The sequence below is a fragment of the Oxyura jamaicensis genome, chromosome 3 (assembly GCF_011077185.1).
Source record: "Oxyura jamaicensis isolate SHBP4307 breed ruddy duck chromosome 3, BPBGC_Ojam_1.0, whole genome shotgun sequence".
Taxonomy (NCBI): Eukaryota; Metazoa; Chordata; class Aves; order Anseriformes; family Anatidae; genus Oxyura; species Oxyura jamaicensis.
The window spans coordinates 66,790,440-66,817,514 of NC_048895.1; the positions used below are offsets into that span (position 1 = coordinate 66,790,440).

General features: G+C 42.8%; 2 protein-coding genes across 5 annotated transcripts in view; one reads left to right on the top strand and one right to left on the bottom strand.

The window, feature by feature from the left end:
- Positions 1-27,075, top strand: part of CEP85L (centrosomal protein 85 like) — a 146,643-nt gene that overhangs the window by 74,289 nt on the left and 45,279 nt on the right. For 2 of the 3 annotated variants that reach the window (XM_035320491.1, XM_035320489.1), the window contains exon 3: positions 4,417-5,186. In XM_035320491.1, the coding sequence (XP_035176382.1) occupies positions 4,417-5,186 (770 nt within the window). The remainder of the gene's footprint in view (positions 1-4,416; positions 5,187-27,075) is intronic. The other variant, XM_035320492.1, reaches the window with a different exon arrangement.
- On the bottom strand, positions 8,967-23,154 carry PLN (phospholamban). Of its 2 annotated transcripts, none has more exons than XR_004749146.1 (3): positions 22,858-23,140; positions 18,456-18,566; positions 8,967-12,074 (listed from the first exon to the last, which is right to left on the bottom strand). XR_004749146.1 is itself a non-coding variant. In XM_035320493.1 (3 exons), exon 3 carries the CDS (start codon positions 16,532-16,534, stop codon positions 16,376-16,378), a length of 159 nt encoding a protein of 52 aa, XP_035176384.1. In that variant the 5' UTR covers positions 16,535-16,657; positions 18,456-18,566; positions 22,858-23,154; the 3' UTR covers positions 14,958-16,375. The 2 variants fall into 2 exon arrangements, 1 of the variants encoding a protein (XP_035176384.1); XM_035320493.1 differs by lacking the exon at positions 8,967-12,074 and adding an exon at positions 14,958-16,657 and having other exon boundaries at positions 22,858-23,154.

A 27,075-nucleotide genomic window follows, 5' to 3' on the forward strand; every position in this document is an offset into this window, starting at 1 on the left:
AGGCCCCCTCTCCCATACAGACCTGTTACATGCCCGAGCAGTTCTCTCCAGTCTGCAGTGTTTCTGTTTCTGATCCGGTTTTCTCTGATGCATACTTGGTTTGTTTATTCTCTGGAAGAGGTTTGTTTCCAGAGACTTCCTCCATTCATTCAGCTCCCATTTCAAGTTTACTATGTCAAAACAGGAGTGGAGCTTGTGAGGGCAGCGGTGAAGATTTCTACATGGGAAAGTAAGAAAGAAACCAAACCAAGCAAACCAAAACCAAACCATTCCTGTGACTGGCCCCTGCACGCTTTGACTTGCAGGGGCGATGAGTTGGTCTCTGCCGTGCTTTTGGTTAGGGCTGGCCCCCTGCCTGTCTGTTCTGGGATCCCCCAGTTGGCTCCTCTGATGACCTGCACAGGCTGCATTCAGGCTAGTCCCGTTTGTGAGGAGGTAGGCGGGGGAACACAGGTGCAGCATCTATCTTGCTGTCACGGCACGTCATCCCGTGGCCTTTGCTTCGTTTTCTGACCATCACCCAAGAGAGCTGAGATGCTTCCATGGTTGCAAGCAGCTGTCCTGCAGAAGACTCACAGGAGGCACCACGTGCTGGCACGGTGTGAAGAGTCACGGCCCGCTCAGAGCCGTGGGCTGGGCACTGGGATCGCTTCTGGCCTGCGGCTGGCGCCCACGGGGTCGGGCCTCGCTGCACAGCTAGAGGTTCCTTTGGAAGAGCTCCGTAATGAGCGTAAGACCTTTTGTACACGCAGGTTCAGATCCAAGTGAATGTGCATAATAGTGGTTTGGCTTCCCCCGTTTGTCTTCTGCTCAATTAATAAGAATAATTCCGTTTATTTTCCTGGTTTGGGGTAATCTCTGTCAATGTTTTGGTGGGGGGAGCGGGAAGGAAGAGAAGGTCATCTGGTTTTAATACCGGCGTTTTTCTCCACGGTCAGGGCTTTCTAATTATAGCCTGGATAAAATACCTAATATCAAATTTCCAAGTCCTTCGCACAGGGAAGGTCTCTGTTTTTAGCAGTATTAGGTACACGTGCATCCCATAACATGAGCATCATAAACGTTTTGGGTTTGATTAGTATTGGGCAGTTGTACTAGCTGGTCATTCTGCTGTTTGGTAATATTCTGGGAGCAGTGGAGAAACTGTCAGATATACAAGGGTCTGTTCTGGATGGGGCTTCTTGAAACACTCGTTTCATTTTGCAGCTAGAGAAGTTGTTCAGGTTACAGCGAACCTTCCCTGCCTCTTGTGCGTTATGAGTGACCACTGGGCAACAGATAAGGACGCGAAGTAGCTGAGGGAGCGCGTTGTCTATCTGGCCGGAGAAGTGGCCTCAGGGGGTTTCTTCTAGTTCTGGTAAACGCAGTTGGCACTAGGGATTTAAAAAACAGCATAGGAATACGTAAATAAATAGGAGGAGTTAATGAGCTCTGTGTCAGAGGGTCTCTTCTCCCCCTTCTTCAGAAGAAAGTCTGCTGTGCTCTCTCCCATTTAAATGAAATTTCTGTGATCAGCTTTTCAGTAAAAACAAAATCAGATCCGGTTCATCATTCTCTATGCCAGATACGCAGTAATAAGGGTAGTTCAGACGTGTAACACAAGATAGTAGTAAGGCCATATGATTTTTTTTTTTATTCCATCTTCTGCTGCTAAATGATAGAAATCTTGTAACGTTTTAAAAACACGATTTTTACAAATCACTTCTGTGTTCTGGGAAGTTTTTTAACAGCTGTTAAAGTGTTACGCCAATTTGGTAGGTGCTCTGTGGAGCTTTGGGGGGGGGAGTAGGGGGAAGAAGGTATTGGAGAAATTCGAAAGCAAGATTTGGCGTGTAATCCTGATGCTGTTCAGAGGAAAACCTGTAGAAACTTGCCTTTTTTTTTTTTTTTTTTTTCCTCCTATATTCAGAAGTTTTCTTTAATGAAAAGAGTCTTAAACATTGAAAGACTCTTGAGACATACAGGTCATGTTTAAGAGTGTTTGCAGTCTTTAAATAAAGCCCGTCTCAGTGAGATGAAGGCTGTTTAAGTCATGCTGAGAAGAGAGCACTAGTTCATTCTGAATTCTGAGCGTTTGCTTACACATGACTGTGTGGAAGGGAAAAATCTTCTGTTTGCATGAAGTCCTCTTTGGCAGGGTTTGGCCAGCTGGAGCTTTTTATTTTACCTTTACTTTTACCTTACTGTCAGGATAATCCAGCACTGGCACACATTGCCCAGATGACCTCCAGAGGTGCCTTCCAACCTGAACCATTCTGTGAACTTATTCCCAGGACTACAGAAGTTACCTTGTAACGCTTCACCCTGCCTGTGGATTCTCTCATTTCCAGTGGAATTTCTGAATTTCATGCCCTTTGTGCTGCGGGGAGATATTTCAGAGCGCAGACTGGCCCTCTTTCCAGCTGAGCCTGCAGTGGAGGCAGACTGAAGCAATATGCTCTGAGAAGAAGTGTGAATTCTCTCATATGTCTCAGTGAGCATTAATGGGAAGACTAATTAGGGCAACTTGAAGCCAAAATTGCCGTGTTTCACTTTGAAACAAATTATCAGATATGTCCATCAGCTGTAGTTGGGCGTGCATGGTGTATGCCAAGCTTAGGGCTGCTTGAAGAGTTAATCAGAAGTGAGGAAAAGAAGTTTAGGTCTAGCTAGGGACTTTCATTTTTCCTTGTTCTACTCTAAATATAATTTACCAGATATGAATAGCTCTATATTCCAATAAAATAGGCAAAGGAAATAATAAGTCTCTAATTATTATTGGTTTTAATTCTATTTTGAAGACAGTATGTAGATGACATTGTCAGTATTTCAGGCCAAAAAATGATGCCTCTGTGCCTTTATTTCTGTTGCAGAGTAGGGCTGGAAAGTGGCAGTCCCAGCTGCACGCAGTGGTGAAATGCTCCTGGTTTTAGTGGCTACCCATGTGCAAGCGCCTTCTGGTGCCCAGGAGAGGGCAGGAAGGCAGAGCTGAGAGAAGGAACTGCTTATTATTCTGTGGGATTTCTGTGGGATGAGGAGCGTGGCTGAGTTATTTTGTGTTGTACTGCAAGTGGAGAAGTCTGGTCCCAAACAGGGAGGAGCAGGCAAGCTGGGGGGTAAGGATATCTTGATTTTAATGCACAAAAAAAGAAGCACTGCCCTTCCTAAAATTTGTTGCACCATCGGAAGCTCTTTCCTTGTTCCTGTCTGTGGCATGGTATGTTGCATCAAATGTATCCTCAGAAAGTGTGCCCAATTAGTTAGTAATGTGTTCTGGCCTCCACCAAATCATACTAACTTGCTGTAGCCATCAAACCGAGTATGCTAGCTGTACTTCTAGAGCTATCGGTTGTTTGTTTGTTTGTTTGTTTGTTTTTTAACTGCACTACTCTTATACCAGCTGACAGGTCCCAAAGAAATAAGCTCTGTCTAAGTTAGGCTGAGAGAAATAAGAAGAGTGTATGTGTCTTGCTCTGGGTCAAAAAGGACCCCCAAAGGAAGACATAATTAGAGCACGTTTGTTCTCTCGATCTGCTCTAAACCTAACAAGCAACGTGAGCTTGGTCAAGGTCCAGCCATGTGATGTGGTGGGAGCTGATCCCCTCTGAGAGGATTAGGTGTTTATTTCTGGTTGCCCACAGCCTGTGATGATGCTAAGTGCGTGTTGCTGGGGCTGTGAGCGGTCTCGGGCAGTCCTCAGTGACCTCCCCTGTGCCCTGCTCATCTTTGCTCTTCTGTCCCCTCCTGAACAGCGCCTCACTGATTTCTCTGTTCTTGGTATTTCAGCTTGGGATAGATTTCATAGATTCTGGTACATTTTTATGGGCTTGTAAATAACAACATCTGAAAGGACTCAATGTTTTTGCAGATTTTTTAAAGCCAATCACCAGGGGAAATGTCATTTGAAAAAAAGCAAAATGCAAAAGGGATGAATAGTACTGTCCGAGAGGCTGTCATTAGTCTGGCTTGTCTCCAGCGCTTCCATTTCACAAAGTGCATTTAGTGAATTGTGTTTCCCTCAAAGGAGGAGAAGAGGGTCGATGGAAGAGGAACCAGACCTGGGGCTCCTGAGCTGGGATACCCGTACCATTTGTGGTGTAAAAGCTACTTACAGTTGTGTGGGGAGGGGGAGAAATCCTACCTGCCGCTTCGTTCTGCCCACAGCCTGATAGCTATGTCTGGAGCTGCTCTTAACCACCCCCTTAGTACAGCTCTCTTTTTGTAATGACAGCACCTGGAAAAAGTAAATTTGGAAAGCTCCCATGTTAAAAGGTTTCCACTGTCATAATCTGGAATGGTTCAGAAGACCCTATTTTGTCCAGGAACCCATTTTCTTCTATTTTTTCACGTCACTTGGAGTTTGATGACTTGCTGTCTTGGTGCTGATGTTAGTATGAGTTTTGTATTGTACTGACGTGACTAAATCTTTCTCCCCAGATCATTCAACGTCAAGTGGCACATCCTCGTTTAATCCCAGCCGATCACTGGTCTCCATTCCCACTGCCCATGTGATGCCGTCTAATGCCAGCTCTTCACTTTCCAAACACAGGGAAGCTTTCAAATCTGATGGCTCAAAATGGAGTACAAGCTTTGCACGGTCAGGAGGAGGCAGAAATCCGGATGTCCTGGACAATTCTCTTGACATGAAGGGTGCGAGACCTGTAAGGAAATGGTCCTCCCTGTCCAAGCTCAGCTCACCAAACACCTTCAGCCAGGATGGCAGTAGTCATTCAGTGGACTCCAGGACTAGCACAGACAAAGCCGTGTCACCACAATTAAGGACAAATGGGCCAAATTGTTTGCATGATAGCATGGAGCTCTTAAAAATCGAGGACAAGGAGATGGGGAAAAAGCGATCTTCTCTACTGGACTGCAAATACAAATTTGAAACGTGCAGCAAAGATGACTTTGTTTCCGATTCCTCAAGCAGGAGACATGCCTTAGACTTGACCGCCTACAGTGCCTTACCTGAAAGCAAACCCGGGGCTGCCAGCTGTGAAGCTTTGGGACAGAGATACGCCACTCTGGGACAGCAGGCTGTGAGCGGAGCCCCCATACAGCCGGCAGTGAGGACTCAGATGTGGCTTAAAGAACAGTTGCGGGCAAATCCCCTGGACTGCAGGACTGCCGAGGAGCCCTACGGTGTAGCTGCATGGCATGTGCAGCAGCTGGAGGATTTTAGACCAGGGGGTGAACAGCCTGTGCAGGTAAGGCCAAAGCTTGGTGTTTGCTGCCATCATGTGGCATCAAGTGCTACACCTGCGGAGCAATGTCGGGCTGTTGTCAATAAAACAGGAAAGGGAGCAAGTCCCCTTACCCAGGCGGTGGTGGTTGTTCTAAACTTCGGTTGGGGTTGCTGCTGCTTGTTTCTCAGTTTTATTTGACTGCCAGTAATTTTCTACTGACATCTGTTTACAGTTTAATTTGGCGTGCCTATTCACATGAGACTAGCATCTCTTTCTCAATCTGAATACAATTACAGGTTTATCAAACAATATTTTTCATAGCTCTTAAAGAGAGGTTTTGGTTGCAGTGTAGTGGGAAAAGTGTCAATGTCTATTTTGACCTGAATTGATTTGCAGAGACGGCATCTGCACACTCACGGGAATAAGACCGATATCTGCATACCACAAGAACAGATATTCAGCATCACTATGCCCAGGTCTTAAAAACTGAATCCTGCTTGATATTACTGCATATTTTTTAACTAATTAGTGGACTACTATTATTGACTCTAATCCGGTTTATTTAAATAATACATTGTTTTTTGTATGTCGTATTTGAGGGCTTTTTATATGGAAAACATCAAGCGTGTGATTTGAAGGGGCAGATACACCTTTCTAACACGATTCACAATCTTTGTTTTTACCTCTTCACCTAATGGGAAAAGATAGCTTGTGAAGGACGGCCGCGTTTGAAATATAAATGTTCCGGTTTACTCATGTTGGTAAAACTGTCTTGCCAGAAAAATCCCAAGCAGATTAAAATAGATATTTTTTCCTGAAAGGATATTGTCTGAGTGGAGGTAACCCAGCTGTACGTGAAAATTCTTGTTTCCTCCAGTCTGAAGATCTATTAAGTCATTTACAAACAGTTGCGCTCAAATTTTGTTGTTTCTTCCTCTGTGCATTGAAGGAAAGACTGACAAATTCCGAGGTTCTCGGCATCCAGGTGTGCTCTTAATGGTGATCTGTATTATTAACAAATTGAAGCTAACTTATATTCATTCTTATGGGTTCCTCTGAAAGAAATGGCATTGTTCCAGTTTCTTCTCTTCTCACAAGTGCTTTGTCACTCCAGTAGTGAAGAAATACAGCATTTCCTTTGTGTAGGAAGGCAAAGCTGCATGTTTGAAACAGATGAAGTATGTGTATGGTCTGTGTATTATTGTGGTTATTACTGTGGGGCCTCTCTTCACAGTTAAAAGGCACACAGGCATGGGTGCTGAGCTGTGCTTTGAGGACAGAGCCAATAGAGGGAGCACGAACATCATTTATCTTTTTAGCCACTCATAAAACGATGTGGCAGCTTGTCAGGATTTTGAGATTGTAACATTGCAGGTTGAAGTTTTGCCTAAAAGCATTTCCTCTTGCTCCTGTTATTTTTACATCTGTATCGGTATTTTGTGTGCGGATCAGTGTGTGTCACGGGATCCAGATAGGATCCTCACATCCTCAGCTGGGCTGTCAGCTCCTGGTCAGCCCTTAATAACAGGGGAGCTCCTTGAAGCATTTCTCTGCTTTTCCCTCTCAGTTGCAAGGGGGAACTGCAGGGAGCAGGACAGTACTGACGGGCATGGAGGAGCTCTGGTGGCTTTGACACACACTTCCACTGGGATGGTTTGGGGTTGCGTTGGTGGGCCTTGAAACAGGGTCAGTCAGATTTCCTCAAGCGAGAAGATGGGGTTGTCAGGTAAGACCCCGTGAAACAGAAGGATAAAGCACGGGCAGGAGCCGGAGCCTTTGGGCTCCTCCAGGTGTCCTCTGCTGCCGCCCCGCCACCTTCCTGCCCAGAGGTTACAGCCATAACGAGGAAGGAGGACAGAACAGGTGAGGGAAGGAGAATGTTGTTTTGACACAATATGATCATTTTTTTAAAGATACCTCAACATAATTATAATTTTCTAAAGATATTGTGTAGTGTTTTGTATTTTTTTCAAAGCTATGTACTGTATGTGCACCTAGGAACCGAGATGGTATTATTTCTGAGAAAACAAGAAATTTAAAGTCCTAAGTGAAATATATGCCTAGGAAAGAGAGATCAGAAAGCCTTAGATTTTTTTTTTTTTTTTTTCCAGAGGAAGCTGGTGAATGAAAAAATATCACAAAATCTTCTATTAAGTTCTTTTATTTTTCCTTTCCTGTTAGTGGGTGTTATTTTTGCTATTTTACTGTTCGTAAGTAAGCATGTATGCTGATGGAAATGTAGTATTTTTTACAGGACTGAAAAAAATGCCATTTATCATAATTCTGCTTTAAAACTGTCATTGCCATGAACAGAAAACAAAATGAAGTTTGCTTTAAACAATGAACGTAGAACAGCTCTGTGTATCTTTAAGGTAGGCTGACAGAGAGAGGGAGTATAGAGAACAACTGTCATTAGGAAAGCAAGGACAGAACAGAACAAATCCTTGAGTTGATTTTGAGGACTGATCACTGGGGAGTAGCTACTGGACTTAAAAAATCTATTTGTAGACTGCTTCGTTATGCCCATAACAGGCTAGTAGAGACCTTTTACCCTGCTGAACTCTGAATTAGTTTATTTTAGAAAATAAGATTTGAATTTAAGTTTACTCTAAAATAAAATATATCACAGTTCATAAAAGCTGTTCCAAGATTATTGACTGTCAGAATTAAAACTCTTCACTTCCTTTATAGTCTGAATGTGACTGAACCCAGCATCTACCTGTTGGTTTTCTGTCAGGCTTTTCTCCCTGAATTAAAAAGCTTCTCATGTGTCATTCTCCTTCCAGTTGTAAACCATATGTAAAGCATTCTCCCTATGGAGATCCTCCTTCAGGACAGGCTGTGATTTACAGCAGTAGAGAAGATGCTGTAGATCAACAAACCTTCTCCTCAGGGAGGGTGCATTGTTAATCTGTGGTGTGACGTGCTGGTTTCTGAAGGACATCTCCAAGAAGGATCTAGTCTGTGCATGTTGCCAGACATCATGGAATTGTGTAAGAAAACTCTTTTCTCCAGGAAGTGTGCACTATTTAATGTAAACATTTCGAGGATGAGCATTCTCTACACACTTCCAAGGAACAGATTTTAATGGCACTTCAGCAAAAAAAAAATCTTCCACGCAGAATTTATATGTCACCGTAAATGTAATTACTTTAAATGTACAGCTGATCTTTTAGTCTTTCAGCAGACACGACCATTCTAATACTTTATAATTTTTTTATTTTAAACCCCAAGGTAAATAATGATTAGGCGTAGGTTAAAGAGAGGAAGTGCCTATAATGCACGACAGGGGTTCCCATTTATTGAACTGGGAGGACATACCAGTCTGGCTGCACCAAGGCCGTATGGTTTCACATAAATGCAGTTCTTAGAGCCTCCTCCTATCATCCGAGTGCAATTAGGTAGATCCTGTATGTTATTCCAGAAATGAAGTTTAAAATGAAAGCATGCCTTCAAACCCGTGGGAGATGATACAGTAAGAAAGAAGGCTTCAGAAGCTTTCAGTCTGCTTATTAATTCTGGTAGTGTTGTGGGCCTGATAGGATGAATCTGGTTTTGTTCCAGTTCATGGGGCATCTGTATGATTTCCTCATGGTGAGCAAACTTGTATCAGAATACAGCAGAGAGAATAGATGGAAATTGCTGAATGTGTCTGGTCTCCTGTTTCTTAAGGAAAACACTGCCTTGTTTATACCACGTATGTAACAGTTGCTGTGAATTAAATTTTAATGCAGTGAGAAATTAAGAGATGCTGCAACAGTTGTCATTTCAAAACAGAAGTAAACCACATGCATACCTAAATATTGGCAAACATGATGTAAAACTTTAATTGAAAGAAAAAGTTACAGCATGCTTCAAATAACATTGTTGCCAAAGAAAAAAATATTCTTAAATGTGAACTTGAAAGTAATTTTTTGTATGATCCTGACAGGTCAGAAGACTGGAAAAAAAATTACTATCATCTTTCCCATGTCACATTTTGATGAAACCAAACTTTTAAGCAAGATAAAGCTTTATAACAGGAACAATTATCACCTACAGAATAATAGAATTCATTCAATACTGTGAGCTTTTGTATTCTGTTTCTTTGGCAGTGAAGTTGGCTGTAGTCTGACAACTGGGCTTCCACTCATAGTGAACGTGTGGGCTCAGGCTAAGTGCTAGCAGATGATGATGGTGAACCAAGCTTGGACCATGCCTGATTGAAAAACGAGGCTTGGCATTGGTTAGCTGGTAACAGTTTTGTGCGTCATCACAGGAAAATGTTCCAACATTTGTTTAAGATTCTGTAATTTTCACTGTTGGCTGGGAAAAGTTTGGGGTAGCTATGTGCTGATAGAGTTTCGTACAGACTTTGTATGTGACTTTTGATTTGGAAATAAGTGGTAGGTGGAGCTGGTAGACTCATCTCTGTCCTTTTATTAAAAAGGAATCCATGATTTATTTTTTTCCAATGCTAACCCATTTAACTCATCTGAGCTGTTCAGTTGTCACAGTGGTTTCCCTAAGATGAGGGAAATGTTGTATGTACAGAAGAACATCCATAAAATAAGCTGTGCGTGATCCCGAGGAGCGTACCAGTGAATAGCCGTTTTGCTGGGAAAACAGTTTTTACTCTTCTTTAGACGAGAGTGGGCTTCATATCAATTTATGTGGATTTGATTATGTTTCGTGCCATCTCTTACCGGTGTCAAGCACCAGTAGAAATCCTTCTAAATAATACACAACAACAGAATTGTTAAAACATATATCCCATGTATATAAACCTACAGATTTTTAAAGCAGAGTATTTCAAGATAACCAAAACAAATGATAAAGTGGTTACAATGATAGAGCTGTGCAAAGTTTTCTGCTCTTAATACAAATAGGAATTGATATTGTATCAACATTTAAAAAAGCTATAGATGCATAGTTTGCAGAAGCTATTTTAAATGTTTATTGCACATACTTCAAAGCACACCAGAGAAAAAACTTCATTTTGCCTATCCACGCTGCCCCACATAACGGTGCCTGTGCACTGGAGGGCGTAGAGCAGCGTGGAAGCCCGTTTGTGGTGGGACCTGCATGAACGTTGCGTTTCCCTCAGCATGTTGTCTTTTCCTTTGAAAAGTCTTGTACAGATCCAACTCAGACAGGTCTGTTGCAGGTTGCTGTTGGTTCAGCTACAACAGCAATTGTCTGGAAATCCCGAGCGCGGCCATGAGTAGATCAGCTCTGTAACACCGTGAGTGCTTCTGGGAGGTGCAGGGTCAGCAGCATACCTGCCGAACCAGGGGTGCTCTGCTGGCAGCAGACAGCTGGAAACTGGCTGTTCCCCTGTCCCATGGGCAATACCTGTGTCTTTTGTACGCTTGCAGGACTGCTAACACACGTGTATGGCATTAATTGTACTGTACAATACACGTGTGGTGGTATACTTGGTTCCCAATTAGTACTTGGGAAAGAGATGCTAACAGTAGGCTGCTTGGCCCCAGTGTGGTGTCTGTAATCTGCTTCTGGCCACCTTCTTTCCCTACGTGTGTTAGGTGTGCAGAGCTACCTCCTGGGCAAACGATTCCAGTAGAAGTGAGCTCTCGTTGGTCACTGTCCTTCCCAGGGACCCTGGGGAAAGCAGACCGTCCCGCGAAGGTCCCGTGAGAAGCTTACGTTGCAGCTCAGGGTGGGGATGAGCAAGGGGCGGGTGGTTGCAGTGGCAGGTAACTAGAGGTGTGTCAAATGCAGCCCGAGGGCTCCCACGCTGCACACGTGCCCTGTGCACGAGAGGTAAATCCGACTTGTTGGGGACGTAGCACGCTCGCCGTTGTGCAGATGCACCGACTGCTCACCTGTGTTAAAGGCTTCACGAGCGCGGGTGTGACAACCTGTGCTAACATCCCTTCTTTTCTGTTTTAGCAGCTGCTTCTTTTGATACTGCTGCATAACACAAATGGCTTCTGGCTTGTAAGGTGTTGCTGTGAGCCATGGGCCTCAAAAATGAGGTCACTGATAATTATTCTTTCATATTTGAACTCAACCTATCTAAATCCCAGCTGCTGCAGGCTGTAGTTCATTGCTATTCTTCCATCTACAGTATCTGTCCTTTTGCTCTCCACAGGTAATTTGATGCGTGCTGTCAACCCCACGTAGGTGTTTCGTTCTGCCTTCCTGTCATATTTCTGGTGAAGTATGCATTCTGTGGAAACCCCATTTTTAAAATCCGATTTCCGCTTTCACCTTTGTGGAAATTCTGTTCCTTGAAGGCTGCTGATCGTTTGCAGATCTTTAAATGCAGGTCAGCTGTAGGAGTGAGGAAACTGAAGTAGCTGCTTACGCACACTTGGATTTCTTCCTGTACTCAGCAGGGCTCTAGATGCTTTCTTTAGTCAATGGCAGGACATAATTTTGTGCAACTTTAGGTTCACTTCCTGATGAAGTAGGTACATGAACACTTTCTCTGTCAGCTTTTTCAGTCTTGGCATATTTATGGTCAGATAGTTTGATGTCTTTATGTTATCATTGCAAAAAAAAACAAAAACAAAAACAACAACCAAACCCTCTGAACAAGATTTGGGGAAAAAAAATGGACCCTCGCAGGGGCTTACATCAGCTTCACAAGGATGAATGCGAGCACCAGAACCAAGACAATGAGCAGGAAATTGAGAAGTAAGTTGAGACCTCTGTTGTGAGCAAGATCCATAATGTGCATCTGTCCGCCCTCTTGTGCTTGGAACAGACCCTTGGTCGCAGCTTTGGGCTGCTCGCTCAGTGAGAAGCAATGCAGATGCACATGAACTTCATTGTGTCCTCAGCTGTTTACCTGTTCTTAGTTTCCGCCACTTAAGAAAAAAATGTTTGTTTACAAAAAACAGACTTTTCCCTTCCAAAAAGGAATCTGAGTGCTCCCAAAGGCCTTCTTGTTTTTCCAAATACCTTAAAAAATAATAAATATTTAAAGTTAATGACAGCTTCCATTTTACTGCTGTACTACTGAAGAACTGATTAATGGGGAAAGGACGTGAATTTTATACATTTTGGCTCTTTATTTACTTTTTCCATGTGCATGGAACTTTTCAGGGCCCACTGGGAATAGTCACTCTGTTGGAAATTGGGGCTTATTTAAGACTCCAGCAACAGATTGTTGAACAACAACTTCTCCAAGATCTTTGTAAGTGCAAAATATGAAAATTATAGCTTCTCGGAAAAATGTACCTCTGTTTAAAGGAGCATTTCCTACACTAGGGTTTGGCATCGTGCTGTGTGGTAGGTACAGTTTTGCCAACAGCGTGCTGCGTGGGGTTCTTTGCAGCTTTACAAATTCCTTATTAAGAATCTAGATTGGGCTGGCACAGGATGCATCCGCAGGGCTTCTAATGGCACGTAGGCAATAGCTTATTTAAGATGATATTAATAACTTAGCAATTCCAGTTTATGTGCATATAAAAATAAAGGAAACAAATAGGACCAGTGAGTCCTAACACTGAAATGTTGCCAAAACTTTTCAATATTCAGCTGAATTCTTAGGGAAGATCACAAGAGGGCAGTGTTTTACAGTTCTGGAATTTATACAACAATGGGTCTTCTGGCATTCTTATCTTTAAAAAGAAAAAACCCTAGGCTTATAAAGCAGTCGTATTTTTCTAAACTGATTGTCAGATATTCTAATAAATCTGGGACCTATTTTAAATGACTTTAATTACCAGGGTTCCAGCTAAGACAAGCATCAGTTTTTAAAGGCATCCTTACAAACGTATTCTGGTTTTGATCCTCTTGGCAAGCAAGAGGTGTTCGCTCATCTTTGTCTTGTAAGCAAAACAGAGTTTCTTCAGATTTTAACATCATGGTCAAAGCTGGAAGGACCATGTTTAGTGTTAAATAAAAGATACCTATGGATCTTGTAGGACATCACAAATATATTCTAATTGTATTCTGACAGGCTCTGTTAATAGCCATACGAAGGTAGGTGTCTGGCCATGATCTATAGTACAGCAGTTTGCTTCCAGATACGAACAAGGATACTCTCTAAATGAATGTCTGTGTTACTCTATGCTCAAATTTTGGCACAGCAGTGTAGGTAAAGTACCAGGTTCCTGCTGCCCTTTAAAATGCCTTACCAGCTGTCCAGAACAAAACTTGAAACTCTGAAATGGAAAAATGGAAAAACAGGTGGATTTATCAACATCTGCTGAAGAATTGGCTGAGGAGATGCATCTTTAAATCTAATGCATTTTTTTGTTCCTGATCCAAACCTTTTCCAGTATAAAGCTGCCACAGGTGTTTGCCATTTAAATCACTGATCCATTTTTTAATTTCATTTTTATTTCTCATTTTTTGAGAAGAGTGATACAATATTGCCTGTTCAGCTTTCTTTATTCACTATCAATGTGTAAGACAAAGTAGCAAAAATACATGACATAGGGTGGAGCAGAACAGAGAAATGAAAACTTAATCCAAGCCACCTGCTGAGTCTGGAATTTTTATTATGGCTCATAAAAGCATTGAACATCTTTGCTTACACTTCCATAAAATTTACTAGTACTACCTGTACTAGTTGGTGAGTGAAAATTAAGTATGTGTAAGTGATTTGGACATAGCAAAATACGCAAGATTTCTGTTGAAAACCAAAACAGAATAAACAGAGGTATAAAGAATCAGAAAGCTTTGTGATAACTAGTTTTTTTTCACATCATTTTAATTTATAAGTAGATGATAGAATGGATACTTTCTTATAAACTGAATTGTATTTGAATATCTTATTTTATGCATTAATATATTTTCAGTCATTTTAATAAATAAAAATACAGTAGATGCTAGTTGCCAAGCTCTTAAAAGTATACAAAGAAGAATACTATGTACAGAAGGTTTTATCTCTGGGTTTGGCTGACATTTTGTGATGCAGAGCGTGGTAGCAGTTTTTCACATCAAGAGAACCCTGAGACACAAATGAACCTTATGGTACATGCAATCTATCTGCATTACTGAAAAATAACAGCAGGACTTCCAGATTATTTATATGCTGGTTTTGTTATTGGTTATTTATTGTTTTTAAATAAATAATAGATTTTCAGGTACGTAAGAGAGATTTTTTTTTTTTTTTTTATGGGGTGTTGTGCTTTCATCATTCTTAGCAACGCATTGCTTTGACTTCCAGATATTACTGGCTTGTGGAGCCTATAATTCCAACATATTCTTAAAATGTTTGTGTTGATATTTTACTCTTAGCACCTTTCCTCTTCTCAATACTATAAAACTGTTAGATTATTTCTGGTACAAGTTTCTTGAAACACTTACAAAGCAAACTAAAACTAGAAACCCTGCCCATCACAAAAATATAGCTTTAAAAGAGAAGAAAGTAACTCTATTTATGATGGTTATTATTTTTCCCACAGAAGTAATACACTGTGTTTGTGAACTTCCTTAAGAAGCAGTAATAGGGAAAGTCCGCATACAAAAATCTCATGCATTTGTGGGAGCGGTCAGAAGGCGTGAAACAGAAATTGAGATTTGTATCGACTGTTGTAGTCAGTAATGCTCACAGACTAACTCAGAATGGGGTGTCTGTGTTGCTGGTTTCATCAATGCTTGCCTTAATCCTCATACAGTAACTAATTAACTAGCTCTAGCGATTAACCGTATTTCAGAGATCTGCTCTCAGCATATCTATTTGCTAGTTGGGATGTGCATCACCACTGGGCTTTCATTACATCTGATAGAGATTTTTTTTCAAAGATTTCTTCTCATCCTGCTCAGCTGTTCATTGTCAACCTCTGGTTAGGTAACATTAAGTCTTAAAGGCAGAATAACTTGGTATTTTGTATTTATCAATGGGATTGCTTGCATGGGGCGGTATAGAAAGATTGCTGTTGAAAGTAGATGTCTGCCTGACCTCTGTCTGTGGATTCTTGAGCTTTCTTTAAATTTGAAAACTGTAAAGTTTCTAGAAATTTAGCTTAACACCAGCAACGCGATGGATGGTTGGAAGTGTGGTCAGGCTTATTACCAATAACTGCTGGAGCAGAAACTTCATGTTTTATATGTTTAGACTGTGGTTTACATATTGGAGAGATTTTTCTGCAGTGCTTTCCTTCCTGTGCATAATGGTATGTATCATTTATCTTAGGAAAATGCTTGTTTGTTTTCTAAGGGGCATTTGCAGTTGAGGATGGTGGTGTTACTTGGATTTTCATGTTATACCCCAGTCACAGTAGTAAGGGTAACATAAACCTTTTGCTTTACCGCATCAAATATAAGCCACCTAGAATGACATTGGCAAGTAACAAGCTTTTTTGTAGTTTTAAACTAAGGCAATTACTGCATACATTGCATCAGGCCATAATAAACTTGTCTGAAGCCAAGTATTAAGAACTTGGAGAACTATTTTTGATTTTTCAGTTGTGCCAATTGTTGTGTCAGTCATAGAAAATGAAATCTTTGATATCAATATGGTAGTGTCAATTTTCCTGTAAAAACATAGTGAAAGATCTTTCCAGATGTCTTTTAAACCTGGAAGCTTATATCTAGTGAAAGTGCAAAAGTGAAAAATATTGTGAATGGAGTTGCCTTTCTTTTCAGATCTAGGTTGCGTGTGTGTGTATATACATATATATAAGATCCAATAAATAGGGAGAAAAGCATTTGAAGTAATCTAATGTGGGATAGAAGGTATTTTTCTTGTTCTCTCATTCTCTTGAATGCCTTCAGTTGATAACGGAAAGGTGCAGCATCTTGGAGTAAGCAGAGCAGAAATTCTCCTGGTCTGTGCTGTGATCTGTGTGCCTGCAGCTCTGCTTTGGGCAGACGGCGGCCGCATTTGGAACAGGCCCAGTGGCTTACAGGCTTCCAGAGAAATGTGAGGACACTCAGCCCTGAAAAAGTGCGGCTGCTGTTTGCGTGTTCTGGCTAAACCACCGAGAGCTGGCTAAAGCATGGAGAAATTTACCAGCTCTGCGGAGAGGCGGTGCTTTACACCAGTCACAAAAGACAGCTCTTGCCCGAGACAGGTAAATTAGGTCATGCACTGCTGTGTAACACAGGCTCTAGACACCGTTCTGCACAGAAGTGTGTTTTTAATACATGTAGCAGGTGGTAAGAGAATAGCGCGGCGGTTGGCATACAGCTTTAGTCCAAGTGCTAGCCCCTCTCCCAAGAGGATCCCGACATTGGGATTGGAGGTGGAGGTCTCTCTTCCCTTTGGGTGGCTTTCCTAGCGGACAGTGCAGAGGAGTGCTGGAACTTCAGAGGAGCATCACAATGATGCAGATCAGCAAGAGGCAAATTAAAATCAGGCAGAAATTCACAAAGAGCTCCTGGAGCCTTTGGCGTGCTTGTGGGTTGACCTCAATAGTTGAGGCTCTCCTCAGAGCGGAGCGGGTTATGTATTGGACCTTCTCCATGGCAACAAGAAAGCAGAGGGCACAAGTCAGAGGTTTTAGGAGTGCAGGAAAGAAGAGAAGTTGTCAGGAACAGTGCAAAGTGCCTATTATCTTCTCTTTTTGTTTTAGACAGCCTTTGTGGAGCTGGGAAAGCAGGAAAGTGAAGAGTTAGAAACGCAGAAGTAAAGTGCTTTGATAAGTGCAAACGGAGATTGTTTTAAAGCCCTAGAAGCCCGAAATAAATAGGTTGTCTTCACAGTGGTTTTATTTTAAAATGGGATTTTGACAATTATGTTTTCCAGGTTCAGGCTTGTGCTGTACTGTGCTTCTCTTCCCAGAGGCTACTGAGCACCTGCTTTTTGGCAGGGGCGCTGAATTGTAAAGTGGAAACAATGGAAATGTGGGACTTAGGATCTAAAGCTGCGATCTGGGTAATCTTTCCATCCCTCTAAGGCTGTGAAAAGGCCAGGGCTGATTTCCACCCCCTCTCCCCCCATTAGTACTGGTCGAAGCCCACCTGACAGCCTGGTGGTGTGGCGGGAGGCCCGGCCCTTGTGGCCAGGAGGCCTGGCTCTTGGGGCTGGCTGTAAGGGCCCTGTGCAGGCCATCTGGCTTCCCAGCCCCTTGTTTTGGAAGGGAGGGAAATAAATCTAATTAATGCATTGCCATTCCAAGTAAAAATACTTTATGGTGTGTAACTAAAAGCTATGCATCACCGAGGCAAGGAATTTTAGTATATTTCTTGTCAGACAAGAACAGAATGAGGACTGAAATGTTTTCCTCTACACGTGGCACCGTGTGTTACAAAGTTCAGTCACAAAGGCAGAGGGCTGCTATGAGGGACAAAGTAAAGCCTGTGTATAACTATGTCCCATAAGTGTTTTTTATTTCAAGGAAATTGTCTCCGTTGTGATGGCAGATGGACAGGGGTGTCAGTTGTCTTAAAAACTCCTGGCACATAGCTGGGGTGTAAAACACCTCTGTGAGCCTTGCGTGGCGAGGGGCTGACCATGTGTGCTTGCTCAGCTGAGCAAAGGGCTTCTCCAGGTGTGGTGGCAACGTCAGAAATTACTTCCTAAGATGACAATGGCATATGCATCTCAAACTTTGCTCTGAAAGCTGAGCTTGCCCCTAAGTGTTTTATGAATGTGTATCGTGATACACAACCCCTCTCTCTTTTTTTTTTGGCAATAATCAATAGAGATGCCTGTCTTCCTATCTGTTCATATACGTCAGATAAAGGAAGACAACTGCTTAGGTATCCTGCTGCGTAAATTACGTGACACCCTGACTGAGTCAGAGACACTGCTGTCCATGGATTTATCTTTAGATGTGCCTAAAATGGAAGAACCTTAAAATGAACCAAAAAGTGTTTTTCAGATGGGGCGTGGTAGGGGACCACTAAGGGATTTACTCTGGCATGGCTAAGTTCGACTGGAGCAGGGTTGGGTTGGAGCTGCGTGTACGCACACCAAGCCCATTTCTGTGGGCCCTGTTGGATGGCTTGCACGCTCGTGAGCAGTCAGTGGTGAGGAGAGGCAGGGAGATGTCTTGGGGAGGGCAAGAAGTGCTCTTGCCTTTGGGGAAGCATGTAGTCAGCGTGCTCGGTTGAGCTGTCAGGCTGGTGTTAGCTATTTAAACGTGCTACCAGCCCAACAATACAGAGGGACATTTTAAAAATGGAAGGTAGTGTATATTAAAGTGCACACCCTTTATGGCTAGAGAAATGTGTAGAGAAGGGACCAGGAAAGGTCAAAATACAGTAACTTGGCTTTCTTAACAGTTTGTGTGGGTTTGGAAGTTTTTAAAACACCTCCATGTCACCTTTTCTACTAAGCCTATCTGTGGGAGAAGTTTTCCTGTAAGCAAAGGAAGCAAATTCTGCCTGTGTTTCAACAAGTTTTTCTTTACAAGTGCACGGTTTCAAGTAATAAGCACATACCTGGCTTGTTAGTCCTCCATGACGCTGTCACCCACCTAAAGTGTGCATAAACAGAAGCAGGTTCAGTAACACAGCTGCAGCTGCGTGGCTAGCAAGGTCAAAATGGACAGCCTGAAAAACAATTACACTGAAGTGAAGGGCGGTCGTTGCCACAGGTAGGAGCTGTTCTCCTCTTTAGTCCCCTGACTGTGTTTTAGGTCGATGTTAAGAAGTATTACATGTGTACAAACCACTTCTTGAAAGGAAAGTGCAGCAAAAGGGCAAGTTACATTTGATTTTTTAACGTCAAACTGTGTTGTGCTCAGGTGTGACAAGGCCAGAAGGGAGGCTGTTGGCTGTACAGCTGTGTTTAATCCAGCATCGCTGAAGGATGTGAAGGACCTGCCTTATGCCCAGGGCAGCTCCCCAGGCTCACCCCATGCGTTTCCCTGTTAGGGGATCCCCTACACCCAGCATCACAGGGTGAGTCACCGATCACAGTTACTGCTTCCATCGTCACTAGCATGTGGCTGTTTCCCAGGTTTGTATTAGGCTATTTTTAACTTTGTTTCTGGGTGTCCTTCACCATGAGAGGAGATCTGTGGCCAAAGTGAAAACTGTGGGCCACACTCATTCCTGGTGCAATTGCATTGACTCCATTGAAGTCACACGGGATAAATTTGGCTCCTTTGGAAATGCCACAGCAATTTTAGACACAGCCTGTTTCCTGTCATATGTTTACTAAATGCAGCAGTGATATCAGTGGAATAGGAGAGGTTTGACATATTTGATTTGTTGCTGTCCCATACGACCAAATTAATACCTGAAAAGGTATTGTTTAAAAGTAGTATTGTGCAATAGTGTATCTCATAGATTTTTGCAATGAAATGCCCTCAAAAAACAGTGATTCCGTCTCATCAGCTGAAAATAGGTCTGTTTGTATGAGCAATGTGATGCTCCTAGGTAGGAACGTTTATTATATGTTCAGAGGAGGTACATTTAAACATTTATATGCATGGTGCTAAAGTGAAGAAGAAACACCGTGAGTTGAGCTGAATCTGGAGCCTTTTGTCCCAGTTGTCTGTGGGTTGTGTGGACCCCCCTGGGGAGGAGATGTAGCAGAGGGTTAAAGCTCTGCCTGTGCCCAGTGCCTGCAGTTAATCTGTAGGCTTGCTCATCATCTTTGCTAGCTTCCTACCTTAACATATATATCTTATTTCAAGTTGTGTTGCTTTGTTTTGAACCCTGCCGTAAAATGCCCCCTCACTGGCTGTGTGGAATCATTTCGGTTGGAGCATCTCAAGTCTGAAAATTCTCTGCTTTTGTGTGAGGAAGATGAGGGTTGAGAAGGGAGTGAAGGAGGCCGTCTGAATTGTCTCTCCAATCTCAATTTAGTTAGTGAATAAAAGCTTCTGTCAATAAAACAGAAGTTGCTTACAGGTTTTCAAGTACAGAAGTGATCTACAAAGGTACTTTTTTTTTTTTTTTTTTTTTTTTTTTTTCTTGTAAAAGGAATGAAACTGTCAGGAGGTGACTTGCTGGGTTTTACCCTGGCAGCTGGGTTTGTATTTATCTACAGTAAGGGTGCAGAATTTGGGTTCCCATTCTGATTCTAGGCTGAGAGTTGCACTAGGCAATTGTACCAGGGAAGAAACGTTAGCCGGTTCAACAGCCTGACTGCAGAGAACAGAAAAATGTGTGTATATATATATCTATACTTTCATGTTAAGAAACCCTGAAAGGGGCTGAAGGTCAAAAACAGAGATGGGGATGGGTGAAGGCCCGAATGCAGAAAGTAGTGCAGGAGAGGACAGGCCGAAGGAGGAAAGTAGAAAAATGAGCAAAGGAAGAGTGTGGCAGCGTGGAAAAAAGAGCAAGGATTGTGTGAGGGGAAATAGAAAACTGCAGCTGGAATACATTAAGTCATTGAAGGGAGCTGGAGGCTGACTTGTGGGATATGTGTTGCCATTTTTTTCAATTGCATGTGGAAAACTTTGCTTTGGGATGGGATAGCAACAATTCAGCTTGCAGATTTGGGGAAGTGCTGGTAACAGGAAAAGCAAACTCATCCTTTTTCTCTTTGTTTTAAAGTCTGCTTTGTACTGAAGTGTCAGTGTTTTGCATGTGGTTAGGAAAGGATGGGGAAGGCTCACACTTTAAAAGCAAGAGTTTAGATTCATTTTTTTTCCCCTTCTTACTAATCCATTCCTTTTCCAATCATCATTGGAATAGTTTTGATGCTCTCGAAGTGAGATCACCAGTTAGTAGGAGCCTTTATCTGTAGTTCAAGTCCATGAGAACAAAAAAGGTGTGGATATCAAGTATTTAAACTGATGAACACTTGAACATACTAAGCCTGGCATTTTGGTTTTGGGAGTTATCCACATACCTCAGGGTTAACTGTGACTTTTATCTCTGTGTTGCTCCATTAAAGTAGTCTGGAAGCTGAAGCTTTTGGCTTGTTTTTAACTCTGGGTTTTAACTCCCTGCAACTGCTGCAGAGCAGCGTGGTGGGATCTTGGGCAAGTGCCTCAGCCCCCCACACTCACCTGCTCCCCTATTAAAAATAGGATGTATAATGCCACACACATTTTCTAAGCTGTTAGTATGATTTACCTATTGCATAGTAACGTTTCTATGGGGAAATGAACTCCTTCCTCCACTGCACATGCTGAGTATTTAAAGCCGCGGAGTTTTAAGTGGGGTTTTAGGTTCTGGTGGTACCTCTGACTTCACTGGTACTAGGAAATGTGGTGGGTGCAATTTGAACTGAAGTGAAAATTGAAATGCATCTAACATGTATAAAAGGAACAAGCGGAAGGGGGTTCTGAAAGTTGTATTTTCGTGTTTTTTACCCTTTTTAGCAGTTCAGGGAACAAAGACGTGGCATTGATTGAAAGAAGAAAATAGTAGGTAAATTCAAGTTCAGGGAAGTAACTCCATGCCAGGAAAGTCCTCTTAAGAGGACTCAGTCTCTAGAAGGCAAAAGCAATCTTCCAGTTTCTGATAGTCTAGGGATCATAATGTAACTTTCCCGTGGAGCTTTTTGTTTCTCAGTTGGAGTGCTTTTCTATTACTAGTTCAAACTATTCTTACAGCACATAAAAAGACATACTTGTTCCTGTGTAGGCGTATCCCATACATTTTTGTTTGCTGAAAAATTCATTAAAAATCACCGATTATGCACTGATTTTAGTGACTTTTGTGTTACACAATAAAGACTCTACATCTCTAACCTTTTTGAAGGATAAGAATTGAATGCAATTTTTTAAAAATAGAAATGTGAGACATACATAAACCTGGTCTCTCAAAGCACTAATAATACCGTTGTCTTCATCCCCACGTGGCAAGAAGGAGAGCATTATTTGCTGCAGCCTAAATGCAGTATTTCACATCTGATTCATCACAATTGTCACCCGCTGTGTAGCGCGCTTATGTCACCACTGTTGGCTGTTGTTACTCAGTTTTGGATGTGTGCAACGTGGGAAGTTCTGTGAGAAATTCCCTAGAGTGTACACCTGTATTTCCATTAATCTTATTCCTTTTAAAAATAATTGTATCTCTAAATATTAAAATATCCTTTATGTGGTGTGTTTCTGTGTCCTTATTGTTCGCACAGATTTTAAAGCTAAGGTATTTGGTTGCACAGTGTCTACGCACTTCCCTTAGTTGGGATTAAATGGATTACTTTCTGCATTAAAAAGTCAGCTCATGATGCTACAAATCCTAGCAATTATTTTATTTGTTCTTAGAGGCATTCGAGGACCAGAAGGCAAAAAGAAACCCTTAAAGGAATTCACAGCAATAATACTGTATGAATTCAGAAGCCAGAATGGAAATCTGAGTAACATGGTCCAATTACAGTTCCAGTCCTGCTGTAAACCACTTAAATTTTTTAGTTAAGGGTACTTTTTCACCATACAGCACAAGAAGGGTCTCTCTCTCAACGTGCTCCATCAGCAAGGCGCTGTTCCGAGTTAAGTGGTGAAGGAGCTTTACCTTTGTGGGGCAGTGGAACAGGCAGCTGTGGGGACATACCTGTCTGCAAAACCGTAGGTGAATTGCTCTCGGTGGGTTTTGTATTTAAAACAAACAAACAAAAAAAAAGAGCAGATTAAAAGGAGGGACAAAGGTCAGAGGAGAATGATGAAGGCTGCTCGCTTCTGATGTGATGCTACCTCTATAAATCATCTACCCGAGGATGGTTAGTGTCCCACAGCACGTAGGAAAAGCTCGAATGTTTTTGTTGCCCCTTAAATGCAGCGTTACCTTTGTGACGCAGAGCTGTGATGCCTAAGTTTCTGTATTTCTAATGAACACGTAGAACTGGCTGTTAATTCGAGGAGAGGAGTTGATTTAGAAGACTACAGCTAGGGTGCCTCGCTGTGAGCCTTAAAAGCATCAAAGAAAAGAGGTCGCTTACCTCTGCTGCCGGGTGCTGGGAGCTGGGCAGCAGCCTGCTGCGGGAGCCGCCTGCAGATCTGGCAACTTGTCCGAGTCTGCGACCAAGTGGTGGGAACAATTGAAGTCGGCTGAGGGGAAGAAATAACAAAAGTTTCAGAGGCAGGGCTCCCGATGTCATTCAGCAGCGCAGAAGTTGTGATTGGTCCCGTTTCTGCCTTCTGGCACCCGAGGTTGCTGCTCTCCACTCGCTCCCAGCAGCAGCGTGTTGAACTTTGGCAGCGCCTTCCCTGCCGTGCGGGAGCAGCCGTGAGGTTTCCCACCTTCGGGGAAAGGAGCGAGCCGCGATTCACACGCGCTTTTTTAGGGCGAGAACTTCAGCAGGAATTCATTCGGAGGGCTCTTGTGGCTACGCTGCTGTCACTACAGCGGTGCTAATGTTTCTCAAAACCCAAACCCCTAGTAGTGTGGGTGATTGCACTTGGGGGGATGTGCTTTTGTACCAGGGGTTTCTTAAACTAGGCTCTTCGTATATAGGCTGTAATAGTTACACGTCTGGCATTCAATTTACAGTGTGTGATGTGAGCTCTGCATAGCAGCTTTCTTCTGACAGGGCTATTTTTCTGTATTTCACTCCTCTTCCACCCTTTCAAGTTAATTTCTAGGTCAGAGGTTTTGTATTTTTTTCTTCCAAATAAGACCCAGCATGTATCAGTTCATTTCCCAAATTAATTGTTCCTGTATAATGTGAAGTATTTTACCTTTCCTATAAAAACACCCCCACCCCCAAGGCTGGAAACCGCACAAGTGATTTTTGAGAACCTCTCCTGCCTCTCTGGGTAGCAGTGGCAGCCGGACGCTGCTGCTTTGCACCTTAGACACTGCGGGCAAAAGCCAGGTGTGACCCTAGCACCCGTATCCCACCCTTGGGAGAGAAGGTTTGTTCTCCGGTTGCAGGAGCTGCCCACGAGGAGCAGGCTTCGTGCATCCGGGAAGTGAGGGATTTACTAGATGGGAAAGGACGAGGCTGCTGAGTATGCGAGCATCCGGCGTCAGGCTCGGCATGCGGATGCTCCCGGCAGCGTGAGCGTTTTCCTCATTTGGAAATGGCAGGCAAAAATACAGAAGCTGAGCCTAACTCTAAACACTTAGATCCAGTTTTGACAGTTACTGCTTAGCATAGATTAGTGCTTGGCTTTGAACAAGACACCAGACATGGTAGGTTGTTTTTTTTCGGTTGGTTCATTTGTTTTCTTTTTCATTCCCTAGAAGCTGTGCTGTGATGCATGCTGCAGAGCAGGGACAAAAGTACTTGAAGACCTTGGAGGCGATGTGTTACTGCCTGGTTTCAAACCGAGCTCTATTTTGGTTTTTCTAAATGAGGTTTAGCTCTTCTGCAAAGTTGGCTATAATGCAATTGAATTTAGAAACTCGGTTTTAATATTATAAATCCGACTGCTTTCTATTATCCTTTAGCACCAGACCCAGGAAATTCAGGGTCACTTGTTTCAATTGAAAGTTAATTGAGTATCTCCGCAGCGAGGAGTGCTTGTTCCTTACCAGTGCAAAGGGTTTATGCCATTTACTTACAATGGCATTATTAACATTATAAAGCTCTGACAGTCAAGCCAAGTGTATTTGGCCTTTTTACGAGGGAAGTTTCATGTTTTTATCGCTTGCTGTCATCCAGCAAATGTATGGCTATCATTGCCATGTTTGCTTTTGTGTAAATGTAGTATGAAACTTGCACTAAAAGTGTTACACTTGGAATTCACATCTGTAGTTCATTATCAAGGTCTCACACCCAGCACTGCAGTAGCTGTAATGTCAGTTCCTCCCTTTTATCAAGTCATCCTGAAGAGCTAATGTTCCTAAGTTACTCTTCCCCCGTTTCTCACCTTTTTGTGTTAGTGAATTGGACAGAATCATCATTCTGGAGTTGAGTGTTTTTTTTTCAGATGAGATGCCCTGAAAGAATGGGGGTTGTGTTGGCGAGCTGTTGACAAGCCCCCACAGCCACAGCTAGGTCTTGTTTTTAAAGAATGCTGCATAAGCGGGCGAGGTAAGGCACCAACAGAAACAGCAGGCTCCCTGCTGGGTGAGCGGGTCCCAGCGCCCACGGGCATCGGAAAGGAAAAGCTGAAAAAGAGGAATCCATCCGCCTCAGAGGTTTTGGTCTGCTGTATTTTGTTCCGGGGAGCAAAAATGTGCAGCTGTTGCTTGCTTGACCTTAAATGGAGATGATCTGGGCTTTCTCCAGTGGGATTAGAGATCTGCCACCAGAGCATGTTTCTTCTCATAAATTTATTTAGAGATCTGGTTGATGTTTGGGATAATGTCCAAAAAGAGACGTGTTATACTGCAGCATACCAGCTCCTCTATTTAAATAATAATAAGACTTGTGTACACATCGGCAATAATTTCCTAGACTTTTTTTTTTTTTTTGCTGTCACGTGCTGGTTTTGAAAACATTGGCCACCTGTATAATCGTGAGAAGTCACTGTTTGGCCCATTGATAATCTGCATGGAAACAAACAATAACCCAAGCCCCATTATTTATAAAAGCAAAGAAATTCAGCATAAGTCTTGAATGCTCGTGTTACTGCAGTCCTTCCTAGCGGTGCTCCGGTTGTCCCTAATACTGAATCACACCTTTACAACATCATGCTGCCTTTAGTTACTTCGATTTTCAAATAACCACAAGGGAAGAGAAAGGCGAAGGGGTTGCTCCCAAAATGCCCACCAGTTTCTGTTTGTGACTGGGACAAAGGGGCACGTTGTGGCATGAAAGCTGAGCACAGGAATGAAAACTTTCCTTTTGTAATCAGTGTTTCCTGACCTGATTCAGAGATGCTTCCTGCAAGTTGCTGGTAGCAATTCAGGCATCCGCAGATGTGGCTTAGGAGGCGCTTGCTGAGGTTTTCTGGTAAGGGAAAGGATCCAGCTGATCTATCCTTTGTACTGCAGGTCTAGTTCAACTTAAAGGGAGGTGGGAGTTTTTCCTTCCCTTTATAAATACAGACAAAGTATTGTATTCAGCCGGTGTGAACAGTCCAGATTTACAGCAGGTAAGGAGATAGCCTCATCAATTCGGAGATGCTCATGTTGCTCACACCTCTGAGTTCTCTTGCTTGAATGTGATAGCTTTATGACCCAAATGTTTCTGCGTCGCCTGATGCATCCTTTAACACCTACCTGAGTGATGTGATCTCACTCAGATCTGGATCCTCAGTCAGGTTCTGACAGTTAGTCTCTTAGGGATGTTTTCTGGATGCGTGGGGGCGAGGTTGCCTTTCTGAGGCTGCAGGTTTCCCTGCTCCTATAAGCGGGGCTTCCCATCCCTTGTTAGCATTGTAGGCAGCAGCTCTGCTGAGAAACGTAGGCTTTGGCGTCATTTCTTCTCCTCTGGGACAAGTAGTATTTACTTTTCCTGAGCATTGGACAGTCATTAAAGTAGACAGATCTTCACATTTTGTTCTTCATTATAAACAAGGTGGACTAGCTTTGTGAAGCTGCAGCTTGTGAAGCATACCTCTGCAGAGCAATTAAAAAACCTGTACAAAATAAATGAGGAGAAATCTACAACTTGGGCTGAAATATTTCTCATTTGGGGAATGCTGAAGACTCTGGCAGGACTAGTTGCCTGATCTGTTACTGACCAAAGACATTTTCAGAAAGGTCAGCTTGAATGTTTTCATTTCAGTCAGTGTTACTGGCATGAACTTTTAACCATTAAAGCAGATCACGGAGCTCTGGAGCGTATCGTGCCTGTTTGTTGTCTTTGGTGCTTTGGCCCAATGCTAGCAGAGGGGCAGCGGAACAGGAAATCTCTCCTGGCTCTTGCTCTGAAAATCCCCAATGACCTTCTTCCCATAGCCCTGCAGAGAGCTCTTCTTTTCCTTGGATTCAACAGAGCCAGCACGGACCTGACCCGTGGAGCTTTTTTATTTTGCAACAGAACATTGACTGCACAAAAAGCCACGCTCTTTCAAATACCTGGTTGCTTGAGTATCAATGAAAATAGGCTAAGGAAAGTCAAATCGGTAACTTGGATGGTAGCAGTTAATTGCAGTGGTGCAAAGTGCCTTCAAAATAGCAACGTGATACAGAATAGGAAGTTCATTGATCTTTATTACAGCAGAAGGTTTCTTCCTTTCTGTGAAATTCACGTGGGAGAGCTGTATTCTGCTGTTTACCGGTGTCCCCAGTCGGTTAAGCTGGACACTGCTCTAGGCGGTGC

Bases quoted from the DNA above. Each gene is read 5' to 3' on its own strand.
- PLN (XM_035320493.1), bottom strand. From the start codon at position 16,534: ATGGAGAAGGTCCAATACATAACCCGCTCCGCTCTGAGGAGAGCCTCA.